The 25,109-nt window shown below is 38.8% G+C and overlaps 1 protein-coding gene across 3 annotated transcripts in view; it reads right to left on the reverse strand.

The window, feature by feature from the left end:
* LOC106839745 (serine/threonine-protein kinase MRCK alpha-like) overlaps positions 1-25,109 on the reverse strand; it is a 48,214-nt gene that overhangs the window by 14,134 nt on the left and 8,971 nt on the right. Inside the window, exons 6-11 of one of the 3 annotated variants that reach the window (XM_070495668.1) lie at positions 12,992-13,102; positions 7,024-7,107; positions 5,543-5,648; positions 4,032-4,168; positions 3,209-3,348; positions 1,161-1,261 (exon numbers count right to left, since the gene is read on the reverse strand). In XM_070495668.1, coding sequence (XP_070351769.1) covers positions 1,204-1,261; positions 3,209-3,348; positions 4,032-4,168; positions 5,543-5,648; positions 7,024-7,107; positions 12,992-13,102 — 636 coding nt within the window. In that variant the 3' untranslated portion in view covers positions 1,161-1,203. Of the gene's footprint in view, positions 1-1,160; positions 1,262-3,208; positions 3,349-4,031; positions 4,240-5,542; positions 5,649-7,023; positions 7,108-12,991; positions 13,103-25,109 lie in introns of those variants that run through there. The other 2 variants (XM_070495667.1, XM_044756976.2) reach the window with 2 other exon arrangements.

Below are 25,109 nucleotides of genomic sequence, written 5' to 3' on the forward strand. Positions count from 1 at the left end.
GAGCCTCTCAATTTCTTCTTCTCAATTGAAGAAAGTGATTAAAAAAAAAAGATTTGCACCTTTTGATGTCTCTGAAACGGCAATGTGTCTTGCAATTACAATCATCGTAGTCAGTTGTGACTGATGCAATGTCAGAGGGTTTTTGTTGTTGTTAGAATAGAAATATTCAGAAATACTTATGCTTTCCTGACTGCTGCCTGCCAAAACTTATATCATTACTAGTAAATGGCAAATCAAATTTAAATTTAAAAATATATAATTAGGCTGGCAGAAATCTAAATTTATATATTATCAGTTAAGCAGCATGACATAATAAATTCCCACTCTGAAATTCAGTTCTAAATGGCTAGGTCGTTGTAGGTTTCTTGGTGGTTCGGTAGAGGGTAAACAGATTTATATCCTTGGGCTAAGGAACTAAGAATACTTCTGTCTGGCCTTTGTTAAATACAAGATTCATAGGTTGATTGTAACCACATGGGTCACAAAGGGACAGCAGTCCTTTGCTTTCTCTGTCACTTTATTTAACCCATTCCAGAATTGCTTTAATTTTTTACATGAATTTTAAAGAGCAAAGTGTCTATTTTTTAAGAGATTGCAAAACTACACACTTTTCCAATTTTTCCATGTGGTACTCTTGGTTTGAATTTGAATTATAACTTCAAAATCTTGCTAATTTTCCAAAGTGCCTCTAGTTTTAGAAGCTGCACATTCACCCTACTGCAGGTCCATGATGACTCGTCAGACGTGTAGGTCTCACCTTGAAGTACGTCATCCCTCTTTCTCTGTCACCGTTTGTTCTCTCTTCTTTCCTCCCCCCCAATACCATTCTGCTTTGTAAGCTTCTCCTGTGTTCAGCCATGAATCTGACATCTGTCCTGTTGCCTCAGTGTAGAATGAATGGACACCCTCAGGAATAATTGCATTTTAAGTCTTAGGTTTAACTGTAGGATGCAAAAAGCTATTTATAATATTTTTGAATAAGAATAGGGGGATAGCTGTATTGTGGCAAGTGGGAGGGAGGGGAAATGATCCTGATCGCTTCTGAAATCCCAACCTTCTGTGACCTTCAGCAGCCCAAGGAGCCTTGACCCATGAGGACACGCAAGACAGGGATGAAACACAACACAACCAAAGGATCCAAGGGCAGCATGCACGCTCACTTTAAACATACGGAGCATTTCCTTTTTCTTTCCCGGAATAAAATCAGAGGACCAGACAGGACTGACAGAAAATGCTCTGTCCCTGTAGGAAAAGCAAGATACTGAATGTGAGTAGAATCGCCTAAAACTGAGTAAAACAACACAGAAACATAAGTCTCCATGTTAATTTCATTGATTTGTAACACTATTTTCTGTAATAACCGATAGTGAGCACAGTTTTGCACCAGCAGAAACTGGCCAGCAGCATATTGTCAGAAAACCCCAGTTAGCTCTGGGCTGTCCCTGCCTCAGAGAGTCCACATGGATCTGGAATCGGAACACCTGTCTGACTCCACAGCCTCGGCCCCTAGAATAAGGCCCAGGTGCCCTCAAATTGGCCCATCTGATATATTTTTTAAATGTCACTCAGGTATACTTGCCATGTAATAAATTGCACATATTTAATGCAGGCAGTCTGCTAAGTTTTGATTTATGTATACACTTGTGAAACCATCACCACAGTAGAGATAATGAGCGTGGCAGTCATCCCCCCAAATTCCCTGGGCCTGCTTTGTCACCCATCCCTCCCCAACCTTCTCCTCCCCGCTCCCCAAGAGCAACCAATGATCTGCGTCCTGTCACTCTAGATTAGTTTTCATTTTCTAGCATTTATATAAATGGAAACATACAATATGTATTCTTTTCGTCTGGCTGCTTTTTCTCGGCATAATTATTTTGAGATTCACTCATGTTGTCACATGGATGAATACTTCACTTCTTTTTATTGATGAGTAATATTCCATTGTATGGGTATGCCACAGTGTATCCATTCACCCATTAATGGATATTTGGGTTGTTTCAAGTTTGGGGCTATTTTAAATAAGGCTGCTATGAATATTCATGTATGTCTTTTATGGACATATGATTTCTCTTGGGGGAGTACCTAGGAGTAGAATGACTTAGATCATATAGTAGGTGTGTGTTTAAATTTTTAAGAAACTGCCAAACTCTTTTCCGAAGTGGACATGATTTACAAAGTAGTGTATGAGAGCTCTCCACATCCTCCCAACTCTTGAAGTGGTCAGCCTTTTTAGTTTTAGCCTTTCTTACAGATGTGTGGTGGTATCTCAGGGTGGTTTTATTTGAATTTCCCTAATAATTAATAATGTTGAGCATCTGTTCATGTGCTTATTTGTCATATGTGTATTTTCGTTGTTGAAGTATCTTTTCAAAACCTTTACCCTTTATTAAAAAATTGAGCTGTTCCTTTTCCTTTTTAAAGAGTTTACTTGTTTTCCTTTTCCTCTCCAAAGCTCCCCCGTACATAGTTGTATGTTCTTAGTTGTGGTTCCTTCCAGTTGTGGCATGTGGGACGCTGCCTCAGTGTAGCTTGACGAGCAGTGCCATGTCCACGCCCAGGATTAGAATGGCGAAGCCCAGGGCAGCGGCAGCAGCATGCAACAACTTAACCACTTGGCCACGGGGCCAGCCCCTGTTTATTTTCTTATTATTGAGTTTTAAGAATTCTTTATACATTTTGGATATAAATCCTTTGTCAGATATTTTATTTGCCCTCACTCTGCAGCTTCAGTTATTTCTTTTTTTTTGAGAAAGATTGGCCCTGAGCTAATATCCGTGCCCATCTTCCTCTACTTTGTATGTGAGAAGCCTGCCACAGCATGGCCCGCTGAGGGGTGTGTTGGTTCACACCCAGAATCTGAACCGGTGAGCCCAGGGTGGAGCACGTGAGCTTAACCACTACACCATCAGACTGGCCTCTAATGACTTCTTTTAACAGTGTATTTCAAGGAGCAGAAGATTTAAATTTTTATAAAGTCCAATTTATCAAGTTTTTTCTTCTATGTGCTGTGCTTTGGTGTTGTATCTAAGAAATCTTTGCCTTATCCAAGAACAGAAAGGTTTTCTCTTCTGCTTACTTCTAGGTACTTTATAGTTTTAGACTTTACCTTTAGTTCTATGATCGATTTTGAGTTAATTTTTGTATGTGGTAAAAAGCATAGACGGAAATTGAGTTTTTGGCGTTTGGATAGCTCCCTTTCACAGCTTACCTCATGTCGATCGACTGACTCACTACAACGTTGGGTTTTGAGTCTTTTTCTTCATCCACGTCATACAGGAAGAGTTTGAAGTCACAAGCTATAGCCAGTGCTCTCTGCCATCCTTTTTCCACTCCTGTTTTTTTGGGGATCTTTAGTTTTGATTTTTTTTTTTTAAAGCAAATAAAAACAATCCAAGCTGAGATATCAAATACTACCCAATTATTACATATAAAGTTAAAATTGTTTAAAATTGTTATAAATCTGTCATTTTTCTTGGTAAAGATATGAAATCGAACTATATAACATAATGGAAATTTTAAAAACAAGGCAATTCCTTTGAGGATGGAATGATTTTTGTGTTGTGAAAATAAGGTTGATACCATTTCAATGAACACTAGCAATTTATTTAAACAACATTCACAACTTTGTCTCTAGGTAACATTAAATTCAAATTTGTAACACCATGCCTCAAATTCAACTCAGATTTTAAATATTTCTCAAGAAAATTATTTCTCTTTTAGTCTCATAATTTATTATTGCTGCCTGGACGTCAAAGTTACATCATTAGTAGGGATTTCAGTATTTGTTCATCACAAGATAAGGTTTAAGTAGAAAATTTTGGGGCATTTAAAAATATCCTATTGGGGACAGCTAAATTTTGTTCCGAAACCATCTTCTTAGGATGGAACAAAAATTTTCAATTGCATCTAATTTATATTGTATAATATACTAAAATATTATATACATTTTTGACAAACATTATGCTCACAGAATGAGAGGTGATGAATAAACTTCTTACAAGTTTATCTAAATCCAAAATATTGACACTTACCCAGACGTGGCCTTCATAGGCTGTTCCCATGCCTTTCTGTAAGTCTAGACAGAGGGCGCCTTTCTTCTGCTGAAAAGGCACTGGACAAGCTCTTGGAGCTTTTTCTACACAGGTTGTGTGACATGAGAACCCACAGGCTTTTTAAAGGAAATAAAGAGATGATGATTGTGGTGAACACAACGGTTTTACTTCCTTGCCCTCCATTACAATTCTGTCTACTGCCGTAGAGGTTGAAATGCTAAAAACTACATTTCCCAGACTCCCTTGCAACTAAGTTTTAGACCTGATTTAAGTTCCACAAATAAGATGACTTTCTGTGAGACTGAGCTGAGCCAACGTGAGAGAGATGCAGGATGCAGAGCATCCGTTTTACTGGCGTGAATCCTGAGAGAAGGCGTGTGAGCTCGCAGCTGCAGTGGTGGCTTCTGAATTTTGTAGGAGCTTTCCTAACTCTGCACGTGATGTCCTGGTTCTGCAGACTCTGCAGCAGGGTCTTTCCTGATCCCAGCAGAAGTAGCAGGTTCTGGGGGCTGCAGCAATGGTGGCAGCTTCTTGATTTGCCATCTTCTTATGACACTGATGACAGCTGTCCCAGACTCAGCAGTGGCCAAGTGATGCTGGGGGCAGGAGATGTTCCTGGGACCTCAGCTCAGAGCCTGCCTCTGCAACCCTAAAAGGATTTTATAAGCACCTAATTCCCCATTTTAAATCTCATTTTGTTTAATGCACCAGGACGTATTTATGGGTAAGGTGGCTCTTCCTGTCACAGTGCTGAGGGCAGGAAAGTTGTCCTGCTCAGTAGTGTGTCCCCGAGTGAGCACTCGACAGGACTTGCTAAGGAAACCAAGTACAGAGTCTGTTCCCTAGGATGAGGAAGGAGATGTCTGTGTAGCACAGTGATCCTCGGTTTGATATTTCCAAAAATATATTGCTATCTTTACACAATATTTATCATAAATTAAGTGAGTAAAATAAAACGATTATAACTCAAGGATAGCATTCCATTTTCCTGTCATATAGCTAGAGAATTTGGTCTTCGTGCTACAAAGAACAAAATATATTTAAATACATTTTCTTAATAAATGTGGCCCTGCCTGCAGGCTGCAGAGCATGGCTCCTGGGGTTCAATGTTCACATGGGCAACGAGCACACGAGGTTGTTTGGAGTTGCACAGCACCAAGTGCCCCCCCAAATTTTCCCCATGATCATTGGGTCCAACCTCTGATATAAAACAGATTCAGAGAGATTTTTAGTAAAGTGAATAGTTTACTGGCGTGCTTCTACAATTCAAAGAGAACAAAATTTCTGCTTAATAACTTAGTGAAACGGACTGAACGTGTGTCCCGCCCAGATTCATATGTTGGAACTCTAACCCCCTATGTGATGGTGTCAGGAGGTGGGGCCTTTGGGAGGTGATTAGGTTGTAGTGGTGGAGCCCTCATGAATGGGATTAGTGCTTCAAGTATAAAGGTTACGGCTCTGTCTCCTCTTAACCCTTCTTTGGGGCTTACCGTCACAGACGCAGCCTTGTCTTATCAAACCCACCATCAGAGACGTGCACTGGTGACACTTGGTGGGGGCAGTAAAGGACATGAGGAAAAACTGGTGAGTCTTATTCTATAAAACAAAGTGACCAAATCCACATCAAAGATTAAATAACTTTGAAAAGGTAATTCCTTCCACCCACCCTGCCCAAATATCGTTTTATATTCAAAGAAAAGTAGCTCCCTCCTTGATCACCAACATTTAACACTCTTGCACCTTAATTACTGCATAATTGGAAAATATTGAGAAAAAAAATCCCTAAAATTACCAAGAAGAGGAAGAAGAGGAGGAGGAGGAGAAAGAATTATTTAAGTGGTAATCTAATGTTCATTAATACTATTTGGAACAAAATAAATAAAGCCTGGCTTTTCTTTGTGCATGTATATCCTGAACCTTTGAAAAAATGCTTTCTAGATTGGCATATTCTTCAAGTGATTTCTCAACAATGGATGGAGTAAGAATTGCCTATGTATATATTTTTATTGGAGAGAGATAACAAAAAATAATATGGTTTTTATACCTTCTCTGAAAGAAAGAATAACAATTCAATTTCAAAATTTTATTTCTATAGCAAATTATGTGTTTTCTACTATCAATAAAAAGAATCTACTTCAGGAATTGATAAACTCCTACAAAGCAGGTCGTATTACACCTCCGAGGCAGATGGCTTCCTGAAATTTCTAACTGAAACTACAATAGCTATAATTGTAGATGTCTTCGCAGAATTATCAACAAGTTAGCAATCTACTATGGATTTTCTGTTTCTGGATCATGCCTCTCTGCCCAGAAGTGATTGTTGTCATAAATTGGCAACATTTAAATTATAACAAAATCTGGTTTCTCCAAACACTAGCTGGCAAATTTTGTCACCTTCTTTGTGTTTCTGTTCCCTCATCTGTAAAGTGGACAGACTTGCAATCCCTGCCAGGGCACTGTGTGTGTACAGGAGCTACCCACCCCGTTTAGATTTTCAATTTGCTCCCCTGATTTCAACACTGCACATCACCCCTGCCTCCTAAGGGACCTGGCGTCTCTAATGCCTGAGTCCTTCTAGGCTTCTGAGATATTGATTGTCTCATGGCTTTTTGGCATGTCCCTCCCTAAGTACATTCAGATTTCTCAGCTCGCTAAGCCCTCGCTCAGGCTTTCATCTTCCAGAATTATGTTGTCTTATTTGCTTATTCTTTCTTCTCTCTTTAGTGGGCTTTGTGGGTTTCAGTAGAAAGCAGAAATGTATGCATTTTTGAATCTACTATGCTTCAGCAGAAGTCCCCAGGAAAAAATGAAGGAAGGAAGGAAGGAAGCAAAAAGGAAGGAAAGGGAAAATAAAGAAAGAAAGAAAGGAAGGCAGGCAAGAAGGAAGGAGGGAGGAAGGGCAGGGTTAGAGAGAAACCAATTTATTCTCACTTTTTTAGGAACCTGCCAAGTCTATAACTAAGTCAAGTACCTTAGTTGGAAACGGGATTCTACTATGATATTCCTTTCTCTTTATTGTTGGTGTGTGAACTGGGAGATGAGCAGAATCTATAACCTGAATCAAGGAGAAAGAAATAAATCAAGGTAAGTTACATATATCCCCCAAATTACAAGAATTTAAAAATTCCTCAAGCAAGGCAAAAGAAGTATACTTGTTAATAGACAAAAACACAGTAAAATGAAAATTCTCATGGAGTTGAAAATATCTTTTAAATTATTTGAATATATGCTTGCAGTTTCTACAAACAAAATTTAGGTATGTTTCATACAATTGATATCAATTTGGCTATTTTAAAATGTGTGTCATAGAACGTACACTACATTAAAAGAAGAATATTAATCATAAATATATTTGAAGGAGACTTAATAAGTAGATATATGATCAGAATCTTCAAACGATTCTTTGAGCTACTGGTTTTATAAGTGTAGAAGAGATTTTACGATGGTAAATATGTAGAAATACATTAAAATCAATTACAGAGGGTTCAGCAAGATTTTGTGAGATTATTAGTAATAATCTAAAAATATACTTAGGCGAGGCTGGCCCCAGAGCCGAGTCCTTAAATTTGCACAGTCTGCTTCAGCGGCCCAGGGTTTCACCAGTTTGGATCCTGGGCACAGACCTAGCACTGCTCATCAAGCCATGCTGAGGTGGCAGCCCATATAGCAGAACTAGAAGGACCTACAGCTGGAATATACAACTATGTACTGGGGGGCTTTGGGGAGAAGAAGAAAAAAAAAAGATTGCCAACAGATGTAAGCTCAGGGCCAATCTTAAAAAAATGCTCAGGTAACTTAGATTACCTTTATGAAATTAGACTTCAACAATCATATAAAATTTAGCTGTCTATATCATATAAAACTTTTCTTTCCTGGGAACTAGCAGAAAATACTTTTTGAAATGGAAAGAAGTGAATGCTAATGGATGTTACTGGGGATAAAGTTCATAAGCGAAGATGCTACACAGTTGAGCAGAGCATCTAAGTATACAGACTTGAAGAATATCTCTCCTTTCAGGATGGCACCACAGAGAAACATACCATAAGAAATCGGTAGTAAATGCAGGAGATTCAGGACATTTGCCAAATTTACAAAGACTTTAAGCAAAAGTTGACAGCATTTCACTGCACTATTTACTATGCATTCCAATAAATAAACTTTTTATATGACTTTATATATAAAGATTCCCTCTTAGGAAGCTTAGATTACATTTATTGACGACTTAGCCCCAATTTTAGTTTTGTTTTGTTTAAAAAGAGACTATCTTTTAATCTAAAGAATAAAAACCAGGGAGATCTTGTCAAGATGGCGGTGTAGGCAGACTCTGAACTCACCTTCTCCCACGAAAACAATCAGGTTACAACTACTCTTAGAAAAATTACCCTGGGGGCTGGCCTGGTGCCTCAGTGGTTAAGTATGCACATTCCACTTTGGTGGCCCAGGGTTCACTGGTTCAGATCCTGGGTGGGGACATGGCACTGCTTGGCATGCCATGCTGTGGCAGGCATCCCACATAAAAAAGAGAGGAAGATGGGCACGGATGTTAGCTCAGGGCCAGTCTTCCTCAGCAAAAAGAGGAGGATTGGCAGCAGATGTTAGAACAGGGCTAATCTTCCTCAAAAAAAAAAAATTACCCTGGAGAGAAAAATGAAAACTGGATAAGAAGAACCCCCACAACAAAGGACAGTACTGACTGAAGCAGAAATTTCTTCTGAAGAGAAAGAAAGCCACCTTTGTGAGTGGCAGAGCTTCACAGCCAACTGTGCAGGAGCCACCCTAAGGTACGCAGCCCTCCCTGGAGAAGTGGGGACTTTAGCCAGTACGCATTAGCTCTATAAGCATCCTTCAGGCTCAGCGCAACAGAGATAAGTGTCCTACTTTCTGCCTTGCTGGCTACTAACCGCAATGGGGGAATACCCCCATAAAAGCTATGAGAGGAAAGCTGAAAAAGCCCAGCTCTTAAAGGGCCAATGTACAAAGTCATCCATCTCACAGAGCAACATAAAATCACCAAAAAGAAAGCTGCACAGTCCTTTGGTGAAAAGAGACTCACCTGATAGGATTTGGGTGCATCTCAGTGAGAGGTGAGACCTCTCCAGAGACTGTGACCTCGTATAGGCATGCTGACACAGATCCCGGGAGATGCCATTGAAGTTCTTCCCCTGTCCTGTTAGCTCAGGAGTCTGCCACACCCACTAGAGCACAGATTTAATCCAGTTCAGCCAGGGCAGGAAGCCTACCCTAGGGACCAGCCCCACCCAACAGCAAGCCCTCAGGCTACTTGTCAGCCTGCATAGACTGGGTGCCTTGATCCTCTACAGGCAGGGAAATGTGTCCGCCTCTGTGGGGGAGGGCCTGTGTGAGGACCAGGTGAACTGTGGGGGACATTGGTGGAGAGATGGGGACCTCTGCAGTAGGGCAAGTGTGTACACTCCAGGGGGTCAGGAAGTGTGCAGGGACCAGGCTTGTGTTGATGGTGTGTGTGGACCTGGGGGGATGGGGCTTATCAGTGGCAAAAGACCTGTGCTTCACAAACAGCCACAAAGGGGATTAGCTCTGCCTTCCAGAGCCTGAAACAATTGGGTACTCCTGTGCCTGGGGCCAGCCCCACTCAGCTGCAATCCTAAAAGAGCTGACAATAGCCTTGCAGGCCTGAGGCCTACAGCAATTGTAAGCCCCTGAGCCTAGCAACCAGCTACACTGGGTACCTATTCAATTAATAGAAAAACTGCAACATGAGTGTGATTTTAGACCTTGTAGCCAACAGTGCTGAGGCTCCCCAAACTCGATTTACAAAGAGCTGGCCAGGAGGAAAAGAATAGACTCCCTGGGTACCTGCAGTAAGAGCAACCCTGACACAGCAGAAGGACACAAGTAGCCCATACAGGGGTCACTCCTGGATTATTTGGACTGGCGACAAGAGGAAAGCACACTGCTGGGCCTCAAAAGGCATCTCTTACATAAGGCCATTTCTCCAAGATCAGAAGACATAGCTGACTCACCTAATACATAGATATAAGCACAGAGAAAGAGGCATAATGAGGAGGGAAAGGAATACATTCCAAGCAAGGGAACAGGACAAAACCCCAGAAAACAACTAAATGAAACAGAAATAAGCAATCCACCTGACAAGGAGTTCAAACAAAAACTCATAAGGATACTCACTGATCTTGGGAGAAGGCTGAATGAACACAGTAAGAACATCAACAAAGAACTGGAAAATATGAAAAAGGACCAATCAGAAATGAAGAATACAATACTAGAAATGAAAAATTCACTAAAGGGACTCAATAACAGAGTAGATGATACAGAAGAACGGATCAGCGAGCTGGAAGAAAGACTAGAGGAAATCACCCAAGTTGAACAGAGAAAGGAAAAAAGAATTAGAAAGAATGAGAACAGTCTAAGGGAACTCTGGGACAATATCAAGTACACTAACATTCGTATTATATGTGTCCCAGAAGGAGAAGACAGAGACAAAGGGGCAGAGAATCTATTTGAAGAAATAATAGCTGAAAACTTTCCTAACCTAAGGAAGGAAACAGACATCCAAGTACAGGAAGTACAGAGAACACTAAACAAGATAAACCCAAAGAGTCCCACACCAAGATACATTATAATTAAAATGTCCAAAATTAAAGATAAACAGAAAATCCTAAAAGCAGCAAGAGAAAGGCAACAAGTGACATATAAAGGAAAGCCCATAAGGCTATCAGCGGACTTCTCAGCTGAAACCCTACAGGCTAGAAGAGAGTGGCATGGCATATTTAAAGGGCTGAAAAGAAGAAACCTACAGCCAAGAATACTCTATCCAGCAAGGTTATCATTCAGAGTGGAAGGAGAGAGCAACAGCTTCCCAGACAAGCAAAAATTAATAGGAATTTATCACCAAGAGACCAGTTCTACAAGAAATGCTGAAGGGACTTATTTAAGTGGGAAAGAGAAGACCACAAATACGGATAAGAAAATTATCAAAAAACACCCCAGGCAATGAAATCACTGGTAAAGGCAAAAATATAGTAAAGGTAGCAGATCAACCACCTATAAAGATAATATGAAGGTTAAAAGACAAAAGTTCTAAAATTACCTATTTCAATGATAAGAGGGTAACAGATAGACACACACAAAACAAGAGATTAGATGTGATTTCAAAAACATAAAATGTGGGAGGAGGGGAGTAAAAGAGTAGAGCTTTTAGAAAGAGGTCAAGATAAAGAGAATATAGATTGTTATATATATAGAATATTATATAGGCACTGCATGGTAATCACAAACCAGAAACCTATAATAAATAAACAAATAAGTAAAAGGAAAGAAATCAAACATATTACTAAAGAAAGCCATCAAACTGTAATGGAAGAGAGCAAGAGAAGAAGAAAGGAATAGATAAGAACTCCTAAAACACCCAGGAAAAAAAGTAACAAAATGGCAATAAGTACATATTTATCAATAGCTACTTTAAATGTCAATGGACTAAGTGCTCCAATGAAAAGGCATAGGGTGGCCGATTGGATAAAAAAAACCAAGACCCATGCATATGCCGCATACAAAAGACACATTTCAGACCTAAAGACACTCACAAACTGAAAGTGAAAGAATGGAAAAAAGATACTCCATGCAAATTGCAAAGAAAAGAAAGTGGGGGTCGCAATACTTATATCAGACAAAATAGACTCTAAAACAAAAACTGTAACAAGAGACAAAGAAGGGCACTACATGATGATTAAGGGAACAATCCAACAAGAGGATATAACACTAATAAATATCTATGCACACAACATAGGAGCACCTAAATATATAAAACAATTATTAACAGACATAAAAAGAGAAATAGTAACACAATAATAGTAGGGGAATTTAACACTCCACTTATATCAATGGATAGATCATCCAAACAGAAGATCAATAAGGAAAAATTGGCCTTAAATGACACATTAGACCAGATGGACTTAGTAGATATATATAGAACATTCCTTCCCCAAAACCGCAGAATACACATTCTTTTAAAATGCTCATGGAACATTCTCCAGGATAGATTACATATTAGGCCACAAAACCAAGTCTCAATAAATTTAAGAAGATCGAAATAATACCAAGCATCTTTTCTGATCACAAAGGCATGAAACTAGAAATCAACTACAAGAAGAAAATTTAAAAACCCAAAAAAATGTGGAGATTAAAAAAAATGCTGCTGAACAACGATTGGGTCAATGAAGAAATCAAAGGAGAAAAATTAAACTATTGGTGGTGAGCATGATCCAGTATATACAGAAACTGATAAATAATAATGTGCACCTGAAATTACACAATGTTATAAACATTATGACCTCAATAAAATAATTGAAAAAAAAAGTGAAAGAACATGAAGGGCCAATAAAGTGTTGTTTTATCTACCATTATGTAGAAGGTAGGAAATTGTATTCAATTTTAATAAGTACACTTACAAACGTATTTTTATACCTTATTACTTATACATAATATCAGACTTGATGTTATGGTATGATTATATAAAATGTCCTGTTATATCATGACTCCATAATGTTAATTAAAATAATGTAAATAATGAGGGAACTGTCCCTGCCAGACCACACCCCCTCACAGTTTGCACCACGGTTACCGACCATTTCATAATTCACAGAATTGTGCTTTCTGCTCTTTTAAATCCTCGCTTCATAGTAGACACCATCATTAAGCCTGTTGTTCAAGTGCAGGTGGAAGTTTTGCCTTTTTAAAGTTGATTTTCATGAATAGTTTTTTCATTTGAGTTTCAAATCTTCCTGTGTTATCAGTTAAGCTTAATATTCTCTAATAGACTGTGTCTAACTAAGCAATGTGCTTGATCAGGAGAGAAATGTCCCTCTGTTTCTGAATGGGATTCATTCTCCCTTTGCCTTGTTATGAGTGGACTCTTGGGGAGCAAAGCTACCCCAGGGAGGCACCTTAACTAGGTCGGCTTCGTCTCCACTGGGTGAGGACGGAGATGTGGACCTGGAACTGATGTAAAACTTGATCTTTAAATTCTGTTCAAACATGTTCTCAATCGCATCAGTCTAGAAAAACAAGATAGGGAAAAAAAAATTCAAGAGATCACTGTATAGAATTCATGGCTCTTAATCTAAGTCATGAACATTACCATATTTCTCAATAACAAGACTATAATCTTAGTATTTTTGCTGGAAGTATTCCGATATACAAGGCTGTAGCCATATGCTACAATAGTGAGCCAAGCTACTCCGGCTTGCCCCACTGAGCTCTTCAGTATGTGCTCTGCTCATGGCCATCCTTTGATTCCACGTGAAAGAAATTGAGCAGGTGGATTCCATCCAGAGCAGCTAATAGAGAAATGAACTAGAAACTAGAGATAAGAATTCTGTCCCCAAGGGTACCTGATGAAGGGAGTCAGAATATGCCACCCCAAAATATGCCACTTTGACATATTGATTATTTTAGATTAAAGTTACTTAAGGAACAGCCAGTGCAAGAGGGACACTCTGACCCTCCTTTGTCTTCCTGAAAGCAGGAGATAAATCTCCCCCCTGCGGAATGTACCCTCCCTCTGCCAGGAGGAGGGAAGACATTCTTATCACCAGAGACAAGGAAGTTGGGGCCAAGAAGGCTGTATACACAAATCTTGTTAAACTAACCCATATCTTCCTAGTTACTCCTTTACCATTTATTACCCATAGCCCAAGCCTCTGTGTCTGTCAGCTCTTCACAAATGTATTGTTTCTTCTCTAAATGGTGTAAAATCTTCCTGCTCTTGTCGCTTCTTTGGGTCTTCATTCTCCTGTAAAGGCTCCCATGTATAGGTCAAAATTCAATTAAAATTTCTATGTTTTTCTCCTGTTAATATGTTTCAAGTCAGTCTAATTCTTAGGCCCAGCCAGAGACCCAAAGAGAGTAGGGGAGAATTTTTCCTCCTCTACCTTGGATTTGGCATTAAATGAAAGTGGCAGACACTAATCCACATTGCAACTTATGGAAACGCAAATGCCAACCCCTGCTTGTTTCACAGCACAGAAATACTGACACTTGGGGTCGCCAGCTTTTATGTTAAGAAATTTTTAAACTTAAGTTTAGAAGATCATATAGTGCAGAATTTCATGATTTCCAAAGTTGTAGAGCTTCTTAAACGGACTGCAGAGGCAGCTCCAGGATTTCTATATGGGTGAGGATGGGTTAGAGGCTTAGGGGGGCTCTATGGCAGCCCTCTTGTGGTCGTGTGTGCACAGTGTTTTGTATGGTACCGGAGAATAAGATAGTGTGTTTGGCTATTTTCTTTACACCTAATATTTAATACACATAAGATGATGGTGACGGTGGTTGTGGTAGTGGCAGCATTGTAACTGGGAAATTTAGGGATTTAGAGGGGAGCTTGTAGAGACTGCAGAAAGTCTAACGCGGCCCCGGGACCTCTCAGTTTGGAGCCACCATTGATAAAGAGTCCTGTGGGTTTGTATGAGCACGTTCTTGGGCTAACAGAGCAAACTCTCTTTAAAGAGTTAGGCCACATAATAAGGAGCTGAAATAATTGATGACATGTAAAGCAAAGAGCTCTGCTTAGTAAGTTCTTGTTTTCAGTTCCAGGCAGCATCAAACAGGTGCTTTAAATCCCCAAAACCCCTGTTGTGTTTTCCCTCGAGTTGGAGGCAGCATCTTCCATTGCTAATGCAGGTGACCACAGTGGTGAAATGGGATACACTATTCATATAATGTTGGACTGATGCTTTCTTGGTGCGGAGAATTTGAAAGTTTGCTTTGGGATTAACTTCTGGTACTATTTTCTATGCGGTTAATATTTTAGAAATCAACAAGGCTCCCAACAAAATAATTAAGCCTAACACTGAAGGCTGGAACTTAAAACTCAGCAGTATCTACCTGTCACTTATTGCTAATAGGTGTCTTCCCTGGTAGGCCTGAGCACAGCCACACTGGCTCACACTCCCCTCTATTTCACCAGCCAATCTGTTTATACCATTTCTCTTTCTCTCTCTTTTTTTTTTAGTAAACTTGTTTTTCAGTGTGAGATGTAGCAAATATAGGGGAAAGGGCATAAATCACATATATAATATTAATTAATTATTATAATTCAAACAACTAGAAAAGTACCTCCTACGTCAAAAAATAGAATGCTGCCAGCCCCTAGAAGCTCCTCAGGCGTTCGGGTCACAACCTCCTTCCTCCCCAAAGGAAACTGCCTTTGGTACAGTGATCACCTCTTTGCATTTGCTTAGAATTTTGTCACATTAATTTTGTGTCCCTCAACATTATTGAATTGTAAGTGACTCTGTTAAGCTTTTGATTATAATGTAAGTGCCTGACATTAGCTTTTGATTGCTGAGGCATCCATTTCAAAAGACATCTATCCTGAATAAACATATTGCCCGTGTTCCTTCTCTCTCTCTTACCTGTGACCTGCTGGGTGACCCTGGGGTGTGCCCTGTATCCTCCTGGAACTGTCAGTGATAAATCTTGTCCCTAAATGTTTGCTGACAGTTTTTGCTGAAGTGCATCCTGTGATCATAATAAGAACCACAAAGGCCAGTCCAGCCACAAAATTGGCTCCTGTAGGGGAAATCTCCATGGGGCTCCCTACCAGTAATAAGGCCCTGGCAAGAGCCTCAGACATTCTTAGCATCACTATTCACAGGCTAAGACTGACACAACTATTGCTTAATCTTGCTAATAGTATGTTCTCTGGCTTTTTTTCACTCAACATTATGTTACTGGGATTCATCCATGGAATTATGTGTAGCTGTAATTTATTCATTTTTATTGCTATATAGTATTTCATTATATGAATTTCTTTATTCATTCACAGTTTGATGAACATTTGTGTTCATTCCTATTTCATGAACATGCTTGTACATATTTCCTGGCATATAACGTGCAAGTATTCCTCTAGGATGTGTTTCTAGGGATGGAATGATAGCGTTGACGGGTTCCCATTGCTCCGCATGCTCACTATCGCTTGCCTCTGCAGTCTTTTTATTCTAACCATGTAGTAGCATCTCATGAGGTTTGGAACTATTACTACGTCTATTGTCTATTTAGATTTCCTCTTTCATGAGTTGCCTGTTAAGTTTCTTGCCACTTTCCCACTGGGTTGTCTCTCTCTCTCTTATTGGTTTATAGGGTTCATTGTATGTAGGCACACCTCATTTTACTACACCTCACTTAATTGCGCCCCACAGAAACTGTGTTTTTCACAAGACTTTCCACCAGCAAAAAGATTAAAGACTCGCTGAAAGCTCAGATGATGGTTAGCATTTTTTAGCAATAAAGTATTTTTTAATTAAAGGATGTAGAATTTTATCAGATGTTTTTATTGAAATTGTATGACTTTTATTTTTAATCTGTTATTATGTTATGCTTATTCATTTTCTAGTGTCAAACTTTGCGTTACTGGGATGATACCAAATTGGTCATGCTGTATGATTCTTTTCATATAATTGGATTGAATTTAGCAATGTTTTTTTTTAAAGAATTCTTTATGTTCAGCCTTTTATTGGAATTCCCATTGTATAGCTAAGAGTGTTCAAAAGGTCAGATTTGGTATGTGTTTCATGAAGATGTTCCACATTGGGGCAATAACAATGAAATGTGGGGCTGGCCCCGAGGCTGAGTGGTTAAGTTCCCGAGCTCTGCTGCGGCGGTCCAGGGTTTCGCTGGTTTGAGTCCTGGGCGCAGACATGGCACCACTCATCAGGCCACGTTGAGGCCGCACCCCACATGCCACAACTAGAAGGACCCACAACTGAAAATACACAACTATGTACCAGGGGGGTTTTGGGGGAGATAAAGCACAAAAAAGAAAAAGAGGAAAAAAATGAAATATATTGAAAACAATGCATGTAATCTTTGAATTGTTCCAAGGAATGCCATTGCTATCAGCACAGCTAAAGCCATGCATGTTCTTATTAAAATTCAAACTGCATTTCAAAGAATGTTTTTGTATGTTCAGCCAAAATTCTGGATTGTATACCAGACAAACAACCATGTGAGCATCATTATCATACCTTACCCTCAACAATATTTTAAATCAGTGGCTAAAATTTAAAGCTGTATTTTCAGACAAGACAAAACCTGTATTTTTTGCAACAGGTGTAAAACCAATAAAATACTAATTAATTTCAAAAAGAAGAATTATTTACGTTCAGAAGTAAGATTAGACTGTTGTCTTCCCTTCTGATATTGTCCTTATCAGGTTTTGGTGTCAAGTTACACGGCCCACATAAAATGACTTGGGGAGTGTCTTAGTCATGCAGGGCCGCCAAAACAAGATATCGCCCGCTGGGTGGCTTAAACAGCAGGAATGTATCTCTCACAATTCTGGAGGCTGGACGTTTGAGGTCAGGGTGCCAGCATGGTTGGGTTCTGGCGAGAGCTCTCTTTCTGGTTCACAGAGGGCCACCTCCTCATTGCGTCCTCATGGGGTAGAGAGAGCTCTCTCTCCTACTCTTCTTATCAGGCCACCAATCCTATCAGATTAGGGTCCTGCCCTTATGATCTCATCAACCTTAATTATCTCCTAAAAACCCTATCTCCAAATACAGTCACATCAGGGATCAGAACTTCAACATAAGAATTTGAGGGGGAGACAATTCATTTCAGTTTTCTGCCCCTGGCCCCACAAAATTTACGTCTTTCTCACATACAAAATACATTGCATTCCACCACAACAGTCTCAAAGTCTTAACCCATTCCAGTGTCATCTCTAAAGCCTGATGTCCAAAATCTCATCTCAGTATCACCTAAATCAGGCACGTGTGAGGCTCGAAGTATGATTCACCCTGAGACAAAACTCCTCTCCAGCTGTGAACCTGTGAATCCAGACATGTTGTGTGCTTCCAAAATACAGTGGTAGACAGCCATATTCCAACAGGGAGGAAGAGGAGAGAAGGAAGCGGGGATGGGTCTCAAGCAGGTCCAAACCCTAGCAAAGCAGATTCCATCAGATCTTAAAGGCTTGAGAATAATTCTCTTTGGCTTGATGTCCCACCTTCTAGGCCCAGTAAGGTGGCAGCATCACCTCCACGATCTGTGGGGTGACCCTCCCCCTGCAGCTGCTCTGCCCTCTGAAACCAACGAGGAAATAGTTTTGGCCCTGGGCCTGGGGTGGGAGTGGCAGCCCTTATGATCTCTGCAGGGCCTTGAGGGTCATTCTTCCCATCCTTTAAGAACAGTGTGGGGGCCTTGAGAGTCATTCTTCCTGTCCTTTAAGAACAGTGCGTGTTCACAGCTGCAGAGCTCTATGGTCCAGTCCTGTGGAATCCAAGAAGTCTGACAGCATTCTCCATTCTCTCCTGATTTCCCTGTCCCCTTTACTTCAAACTGGCAGTATCTTTGCTGGTTTAATCCCATCTCTACTCCTGGCCTCTGCTGAGATGACTGATTAAGTCCATGAGTCACACCCATGATCTCTTTATCAAACGATTGTTCAGCCACACCCTTACTGTTTCCTTCAGAACAAGCTCTCTCATTTTTGCAATATGGATGGGCTGAGAATTTTCTAAATTTCTAATTTCTGGTTCCTTTTTGCTTAAAAATTCCTTAATCAATTCCTATCTCTGCTCTTCCGTTTTACTATGAGCAGTAAGGAGGACCCAAGGCATACCTTCAATACTTTGCTTTGAAATCTCCTCTGCTAAATATCCAATGTCACCACTCGCAAGTTCTACCTTCCACAAAACACTAAAACACAATTCAGCCAAGTTCTTTGCCACTTTATAACGAGGACTTCCTTTCCTCCACTTCGCAACAGCCTCTTCCTCATTGCCATCTGAGATCTCACCAGAATGGCCCTTAACATCTATATTCCATCAACATTCTGCTTCTGAGTATTGATGTACTTTCTGAGAAGATGGAGGCTTTGTCTCCAGCTCTCATCTTTTCTTTCTGAGCGCTCCCCAGAATCACCTTTAACGTCCGTATTTCTACCAGCGGCCCCTTCACGACAATCTGGTCTTTTTCTAGCATGCACCTCAAAACTCTCCAAGCTTCTACCCATTGCCCAGGTCCAAAGTCACTTCCACGTTTTTAGATATTTGTCACAGCAGCACTCCTCTTCTCAGCACCAGAATCTGGCTCAGTCAGGGTTCTCCAGAGGAACAGAACCAAGAGGATGCTATACCTCCACCTCCACCTACATGTATGTCTGTATCTGTATCTGTCTATATCATCTCCTCTTGGTTCTGTTCCAGGATCATGTGAGCCAATTCCTTGTGATAAATAAATATATATATTTTATATATTTTTATCTTTTTATATGTCTTTATGTATTTTTTGACTTTTTTATTTTTTCAAGACTTTTTCTCCAAGTAATTTTATTGAGATCATAATGGTTTATAACATTGTGTAATTTTGGGTGTACATTATTATTTATCAGTTTCCGAATACACTTCATTGTGCTCACCTCCAGTACTCTAATTTTTATCCATCACCATACATATGTGCCCCTTTATCCCTTATGCCTATCCCACCACCCCCTTCCCCTCTGGTAACTGCTAATCTTTTCTCTTTATCCATGTATTTGTTATTGTCTACATATGAGTGAAATCAAGCAGTATTTGTCTTTCTCTGTCTGGCTTATTTCACTTAACATCATACTCTCAAGGTCCACGCATGTTGTTGCAAATGGGATGATTTTGTCTTTTTTTATGGCTATTATTCCAATGAATATATATATATATATATATATACATATATATATATACATACACACACACACACACACACACACACACACACACACACACCACCTCTCCTTTATCCATTCTTCTGTAGAAGGGCTCTTGGGTTGCTTCCACATGTTGGCTATCATGAATAATGCTGCAATGAACATAGGGGTGCATAAATTTCTTTGGATCGTTGGTTTCGAGTTCCTTGGATAAATATCCAGTAGTGGGATGGCTGGATCATATGGTATTTCTATTTTTAATTTTTTGAGAAATCTCCATACTGTTTTCCGTAGTGGCTGCACCAGTGTGCATTCCCACCAGCAGTGTATGAGGGTTCCTTTTTCTCCACATCCTCTCCAACATTTGTTTTTTGTCTTGATAATTACAGCCATTCTGACAGGTGTAAGGTGATAGCTCATTGTAGTTTTGATTTGCATTTCCCTAATAATTAGTGATGTTGAACATCATTTCATGTGCCTGTTGGCCATCTGTATATCTGCTTGGAAAAATGTCTGTTCATATCCTCTGCCCATTTTTTGATCGGGTTTTTTTGTTGTTGTTCTTGAGTTGTGTGAGTTCTTTATATATTTTGGAGATTAACCCCTTGTCGGATATATGATTTGCAAATATTTTCTCCCAGTTGGTGGGTTGTTTTTTTGTTTTGTTCATGGTTTCCTTTGCCTTGCAGAAGCTTTTTAGTCTGATGTAATCCTACTTGTTACCTTTTTCCTTTGTTTCCTTTGCCCAGGCAGACATGGTATTCGAAAAACTGTTGCTAAGTCCAGTATCAAAGAGTGTACTGCCTATATTTTCTTCTAGGAGTGTTATGATTTCAGGTCTTACATCAAATCTTTAATCTATTTTGAGTTAATTTTTGTGTATGGTGTAAGATAATGGTCTACTTTCATTCTTTTGCATGTGGCTTGTCCAGTTTTCCATTCATTGAAGAGACTTTCCTTTCTCCATTGTATGTTCTTGGCTCCTTTGTCAAAAATTAACTGTCCATAAATGCGTGGTTTTATTTCTGGGCTTTCAATTCTGTTCCATTGATCTGTGTGTCTGGTTTTGTACCAGTACCACGCTGTTTTGAGTACTATAGCTTTGTAGTATATTTTGAAATCAGGGATTGTGATGCCTCCAGCTTTGTTCTTTTTTCTCAAGATTGCTTTGGCTGTTCGAGGTCTTTTGTTGTTTCATATAAATTTTTGGATCCTTTGCTCTATTTCTGTGAAGAATGTCGTTGGGATTCTGACTGGGATTGCATTGAATCTGTAGATTGCTTTAGGTAATAAGGACATTTTAACTATATTTATTCTTCTGACCCATGAACATGGACTATCTTTCCATTTCTTTATGTCTTCTTCAATTTCTTTCAATGTCTTATAGTTTTCAGTGTACAGGTCTTTCACCTCTTTGGTTCAGTTCATTCCTAGATATTTTATTCTTTTTGTTGCAATTGTAAATGGGACTGTATTTTTGATTTCTCTTTCTGCTAGTTCATTGTTATTGTATAGAAATGCAACTGATTTTTTTAAATTGATTTTGTGCCCAGCAGCTTTGCTGTAGTTTTTGATTATTTCTAATAGTTTTCTGGTGGATTCTTTAGGGTTTTCTATATATAGAATCATGTCATCTGCAAATAGCAAACCATAATATGTAATATATAGAGACTTTTTCATCTATCTATATAAAGATTTATTATAGGGAATTGGCTCACAGGATTATGGAGGTTTATAAATCCTAAGATCTGCAGTCGACAAACTGGAAATGCAAGAGAACCAGTGTTGTAGTTCCAGTCAAATCTGAAGGCCTGAGAACCAGGAGGGCTGATGATGTAAGTTCCAGTCCAAAAGCTGGCGGGCTTGTAACCCAAGAAGAGTCCGGTGTTTCAGTTTGAGTCCAGAGGCAGGAAAAGACTAATGTCCAGCTCAAACAGTCAATCAGGCAGAGTTCCCTCTTATTTATGAGAGGATCAGCCTTTGCATCCATTCAGGACTTCAAGTGATTGGATAAGGCCCACCCACATTGGGGAGAGCAATCTACTTTACTCAGTCTATTGATTCAAATGCTAATCTTGTCCAAAAACAGCCTCACAGACACACTCAGAATGATGTTTGACTAAATATCTGGGCACTTTGTGGGCTAGTCAAGTTGACACATAAAATTAACCAATACAGGGAGTATTCCTTCTTTCCCCAATTTCTGGAAGTTTTTGTGTAAGATTGCAATTATTTCTTCTTGAACGTTTGATAAAGCTATCTGAGCCTGGGGGTTTATTGGTGGGAAAACATTTAACAACAGACTGAATTTATTTAGTGATTATAGGAAGATTCAGGTTTTCTACATTTTTTTCTTAGTTAATTTTGATAAGTGATATTTTCTAATAGTTTGTCTAAATTTTTTTCATATATTGATATGAATTTTTTTCATATTTTGAAATGGCCTAAAGTCACTATGTCCTTTATTATCTTTAATTATCTACCCCAGAAATAATGTTGCCTTTTATCATTTTTGATATTGGTTTTATGTGCTTTTTTCTTTTTTTTTCTTTTTTCCTTTTTTCTTTCTTAATGAGCCATGCCATACTTTCATCACTTTTATTAACTTTATCAAAGTGGAAACTATGGGCTTTACTGTTCCATTCTATTTTGTTACTTTCTTTATATCGTTAATCTTTGCTTTAAGTTTATTATTTTTTGCCTTCCGCCTTCTTTGGGTTTAAATTGCTTTTCTTCCTGTAACTTCTTTCAACGGATGCTTAGATCACCAGCTTTTCAGTCTTTCTTCTTTTCTATTTTATGTACATAAGGCTATAAATTTTTTCTAAATATTGCTTTAGCTGCGTTCCACAAGTTTTGACGTATAGTATTTTTGTTATTATTCTATCCAAACCATTTTCCAATTTCCACTAGAATTTCTCCTTTAACTCATGGTTTACTTAAAAATGTATTTCTTAATTTACATATAAGAACTTAACATATATTTTAAAATATTTATGTCTAACTTAGCTTTCTCATGGTCAAAGAACGTGGTCTCCGCGAGTCCAGCCCACGGAGATTTGTTGAGATGTGGTTTGTGGTCCATCTCCTCTTTGTTGAAAAATGTTTTTTGTGATTTTAAGAAGAAAATGCTTTCGGCATTTGTTATGGATACTGTTCTATATTTGTTCATTGGGTCAATTTTGTTAACCATTTTATTCAGATATTCTCTATCAATTACTGAGAATTGTGCGTTCAGATCTTCCTCTATCCTTACCGATTTGTCTGTTTCTTCTTGTAGTTCTGTCACTTTCCATATTACATATATTTAGGCCACATTATTTGGCCCATATATATTTAAAACTAGCATGATTTCCAGGTAAAATTAACCTTTTCTTATATAGTTAAGGGATTTTCTTTACCTCCAATAGTAATTTTTTTGCTTTAGATTTTATCTGATTTTTATATAGTGATCTCTGCTTTCTATATGCTTATGTTTTAGAGCTCCCCATATGAATAGTAAATGTTAGATTTTATTTTTATCTACTCTGACAATCTTTATTTTTTCACTGGAGTATTTTCTTTATTTGCAATCTATTTAGTGACTGATTTATTGGCATTTATTTTACCATGTTAGTTTGTGTTTATGCCATCTATTCATTGTTTCTTTTCCTCTCCCTTCTTGTCTTGTTAGATCAGCTGCATATGTTTATCGTTACTTTTTTTCCCTTTGAACTTATTCATACTGTATCTATTCTATTTGTAGTTTCCCTAGAAATTAAAACATGCACAATTAATTCCACAAATCAGAAATTGATTAAATCTTTACTCTCTTCCTGGGCAACACATGAATCCTAGAATATTTTAAATTCTTATACTCCTCTTCTGAATTAAATGTTATTGCTTCCAATTTTTAATCCATGTTCTTTTGTTTTTTAATCCTCTAGACGTTATTATCACTGTTTTATTCAGTCAATATTAATTTGCATTTGCATACATATTTACCACTTTCTTTCTTTCTTTTTTTTTTCCCCCTTTTCTTATCTCAGACCTATCATTTGGGATCAATTTCTTTCTGCCTAAAACACATTCTTTAGAATTTCAACTATTGTCAACTATTGCTCTGTTCTGTCTACTCACCTTTCAGGACATGAACCAATTGCTGGTTAGACCTTCTCATCTTACCTTCTACTATTTTTATTCTCTCTACTGTATTTTCCACTAATTCCTCTTTTCATCCTGTTCTGATTTGTCTTTCAATTCACTAATTTTCCTTCTGCTATATTCATTTTGCTGTCAATCACGTTCATCGATTAACTAATTTAATTACATTTTTAATTTCTAGAAGTTGTTTGATTATTTTTTGAATATGCCATGCCACATTTTATTACTTCTTCTGTAGTTATTTTCAAGTTTCTTGTCGACCATATTTTATAAACTTTAAGACGCGTTTTTTTTACATTTTAACATCTCTGAAATAGAGATGTGTCTGATAATCAATGTTGTTTTATAATTACTGTCAGCCAAAAAGCAGCCATAAGAGGTCATTATTTTGTGCCCAAAACAGAACTTACAAATTGGTACAAAAGGAAGAAAAGCATTTGTCAGATAGATAACGAAGAACTGCGTGTGCGGGCTTTTTAAATTTTTTCTCCAGTAAAGATACCAGATATGGAATAGGAGTTGCAATTGGGCTCACCATCTGATGAAGCTTCGGTCAGCCACTGCATTCTCCAAGATCTATGTGCTTCTGCACAAAAGAAGTAGGTGATTAAGGGAGGACTGATAAAGACAGCTAGCCCTGCATTTTTCAAATCTTTGCACTACCCTCTGCAACTGCCCCCAGGACATAGTATTGCTTTTGCTTTTCTATTTGTATTGGTTTTCTATTGATGAATAACGAATCCTCACAGACTTGGCACCCTACAACAGTACCCATTCATTATCTCGCAGTCCTGCATGTCAGAGGTCTCAGCATGGCCCAGCTGGGTGCTCTGTTCAGGATCTCACCAGGCTGAAACCAAGATGTGAAAGGGCTGGCGTCTCATCTGAGGCTGCATCTGGGTCCTCTTTCCAGCTCACAAGGTTGTTAACAGAGTCATTTCCTTGCAGATGTAGAACTCATGGGGGCTGCATCTTCCAGGTCCACAGGAGAGAGTTTCTGGCACTCAATCTTCTTGTAAAGACTTCACCTGATTAGGCCAGGTCCACCTAGGATAACCTCTATTTTTATCAACTCAGGTTCAACTCATTAGTAACCTAATCATGGGAGTGACATTCTGTCTCATTTTCACTTGTCCTGCCCACATTCAAAGGAAGAGGGTTTTATAGGGTGTGTACACCAGGTGGCAGGAATCTTAAGGGTCAATTAGAATTCTGCCTACCAGACTATCCTAGAG

Source organism: Equus asinus, chromosome 23 (assembly GCF_041296235.1).
Source record: "Equus asinus isolate D_3611 breed Donkey chromosome 23, EquAss-T2T_v2, whole genome shotgun sequence".
Classification (NCBI taxonomy): Eukaryota; Metazoa; Chordata; class Mammalia; order Perissodactyla; family Equidae; genus Equus; species Equus asinus.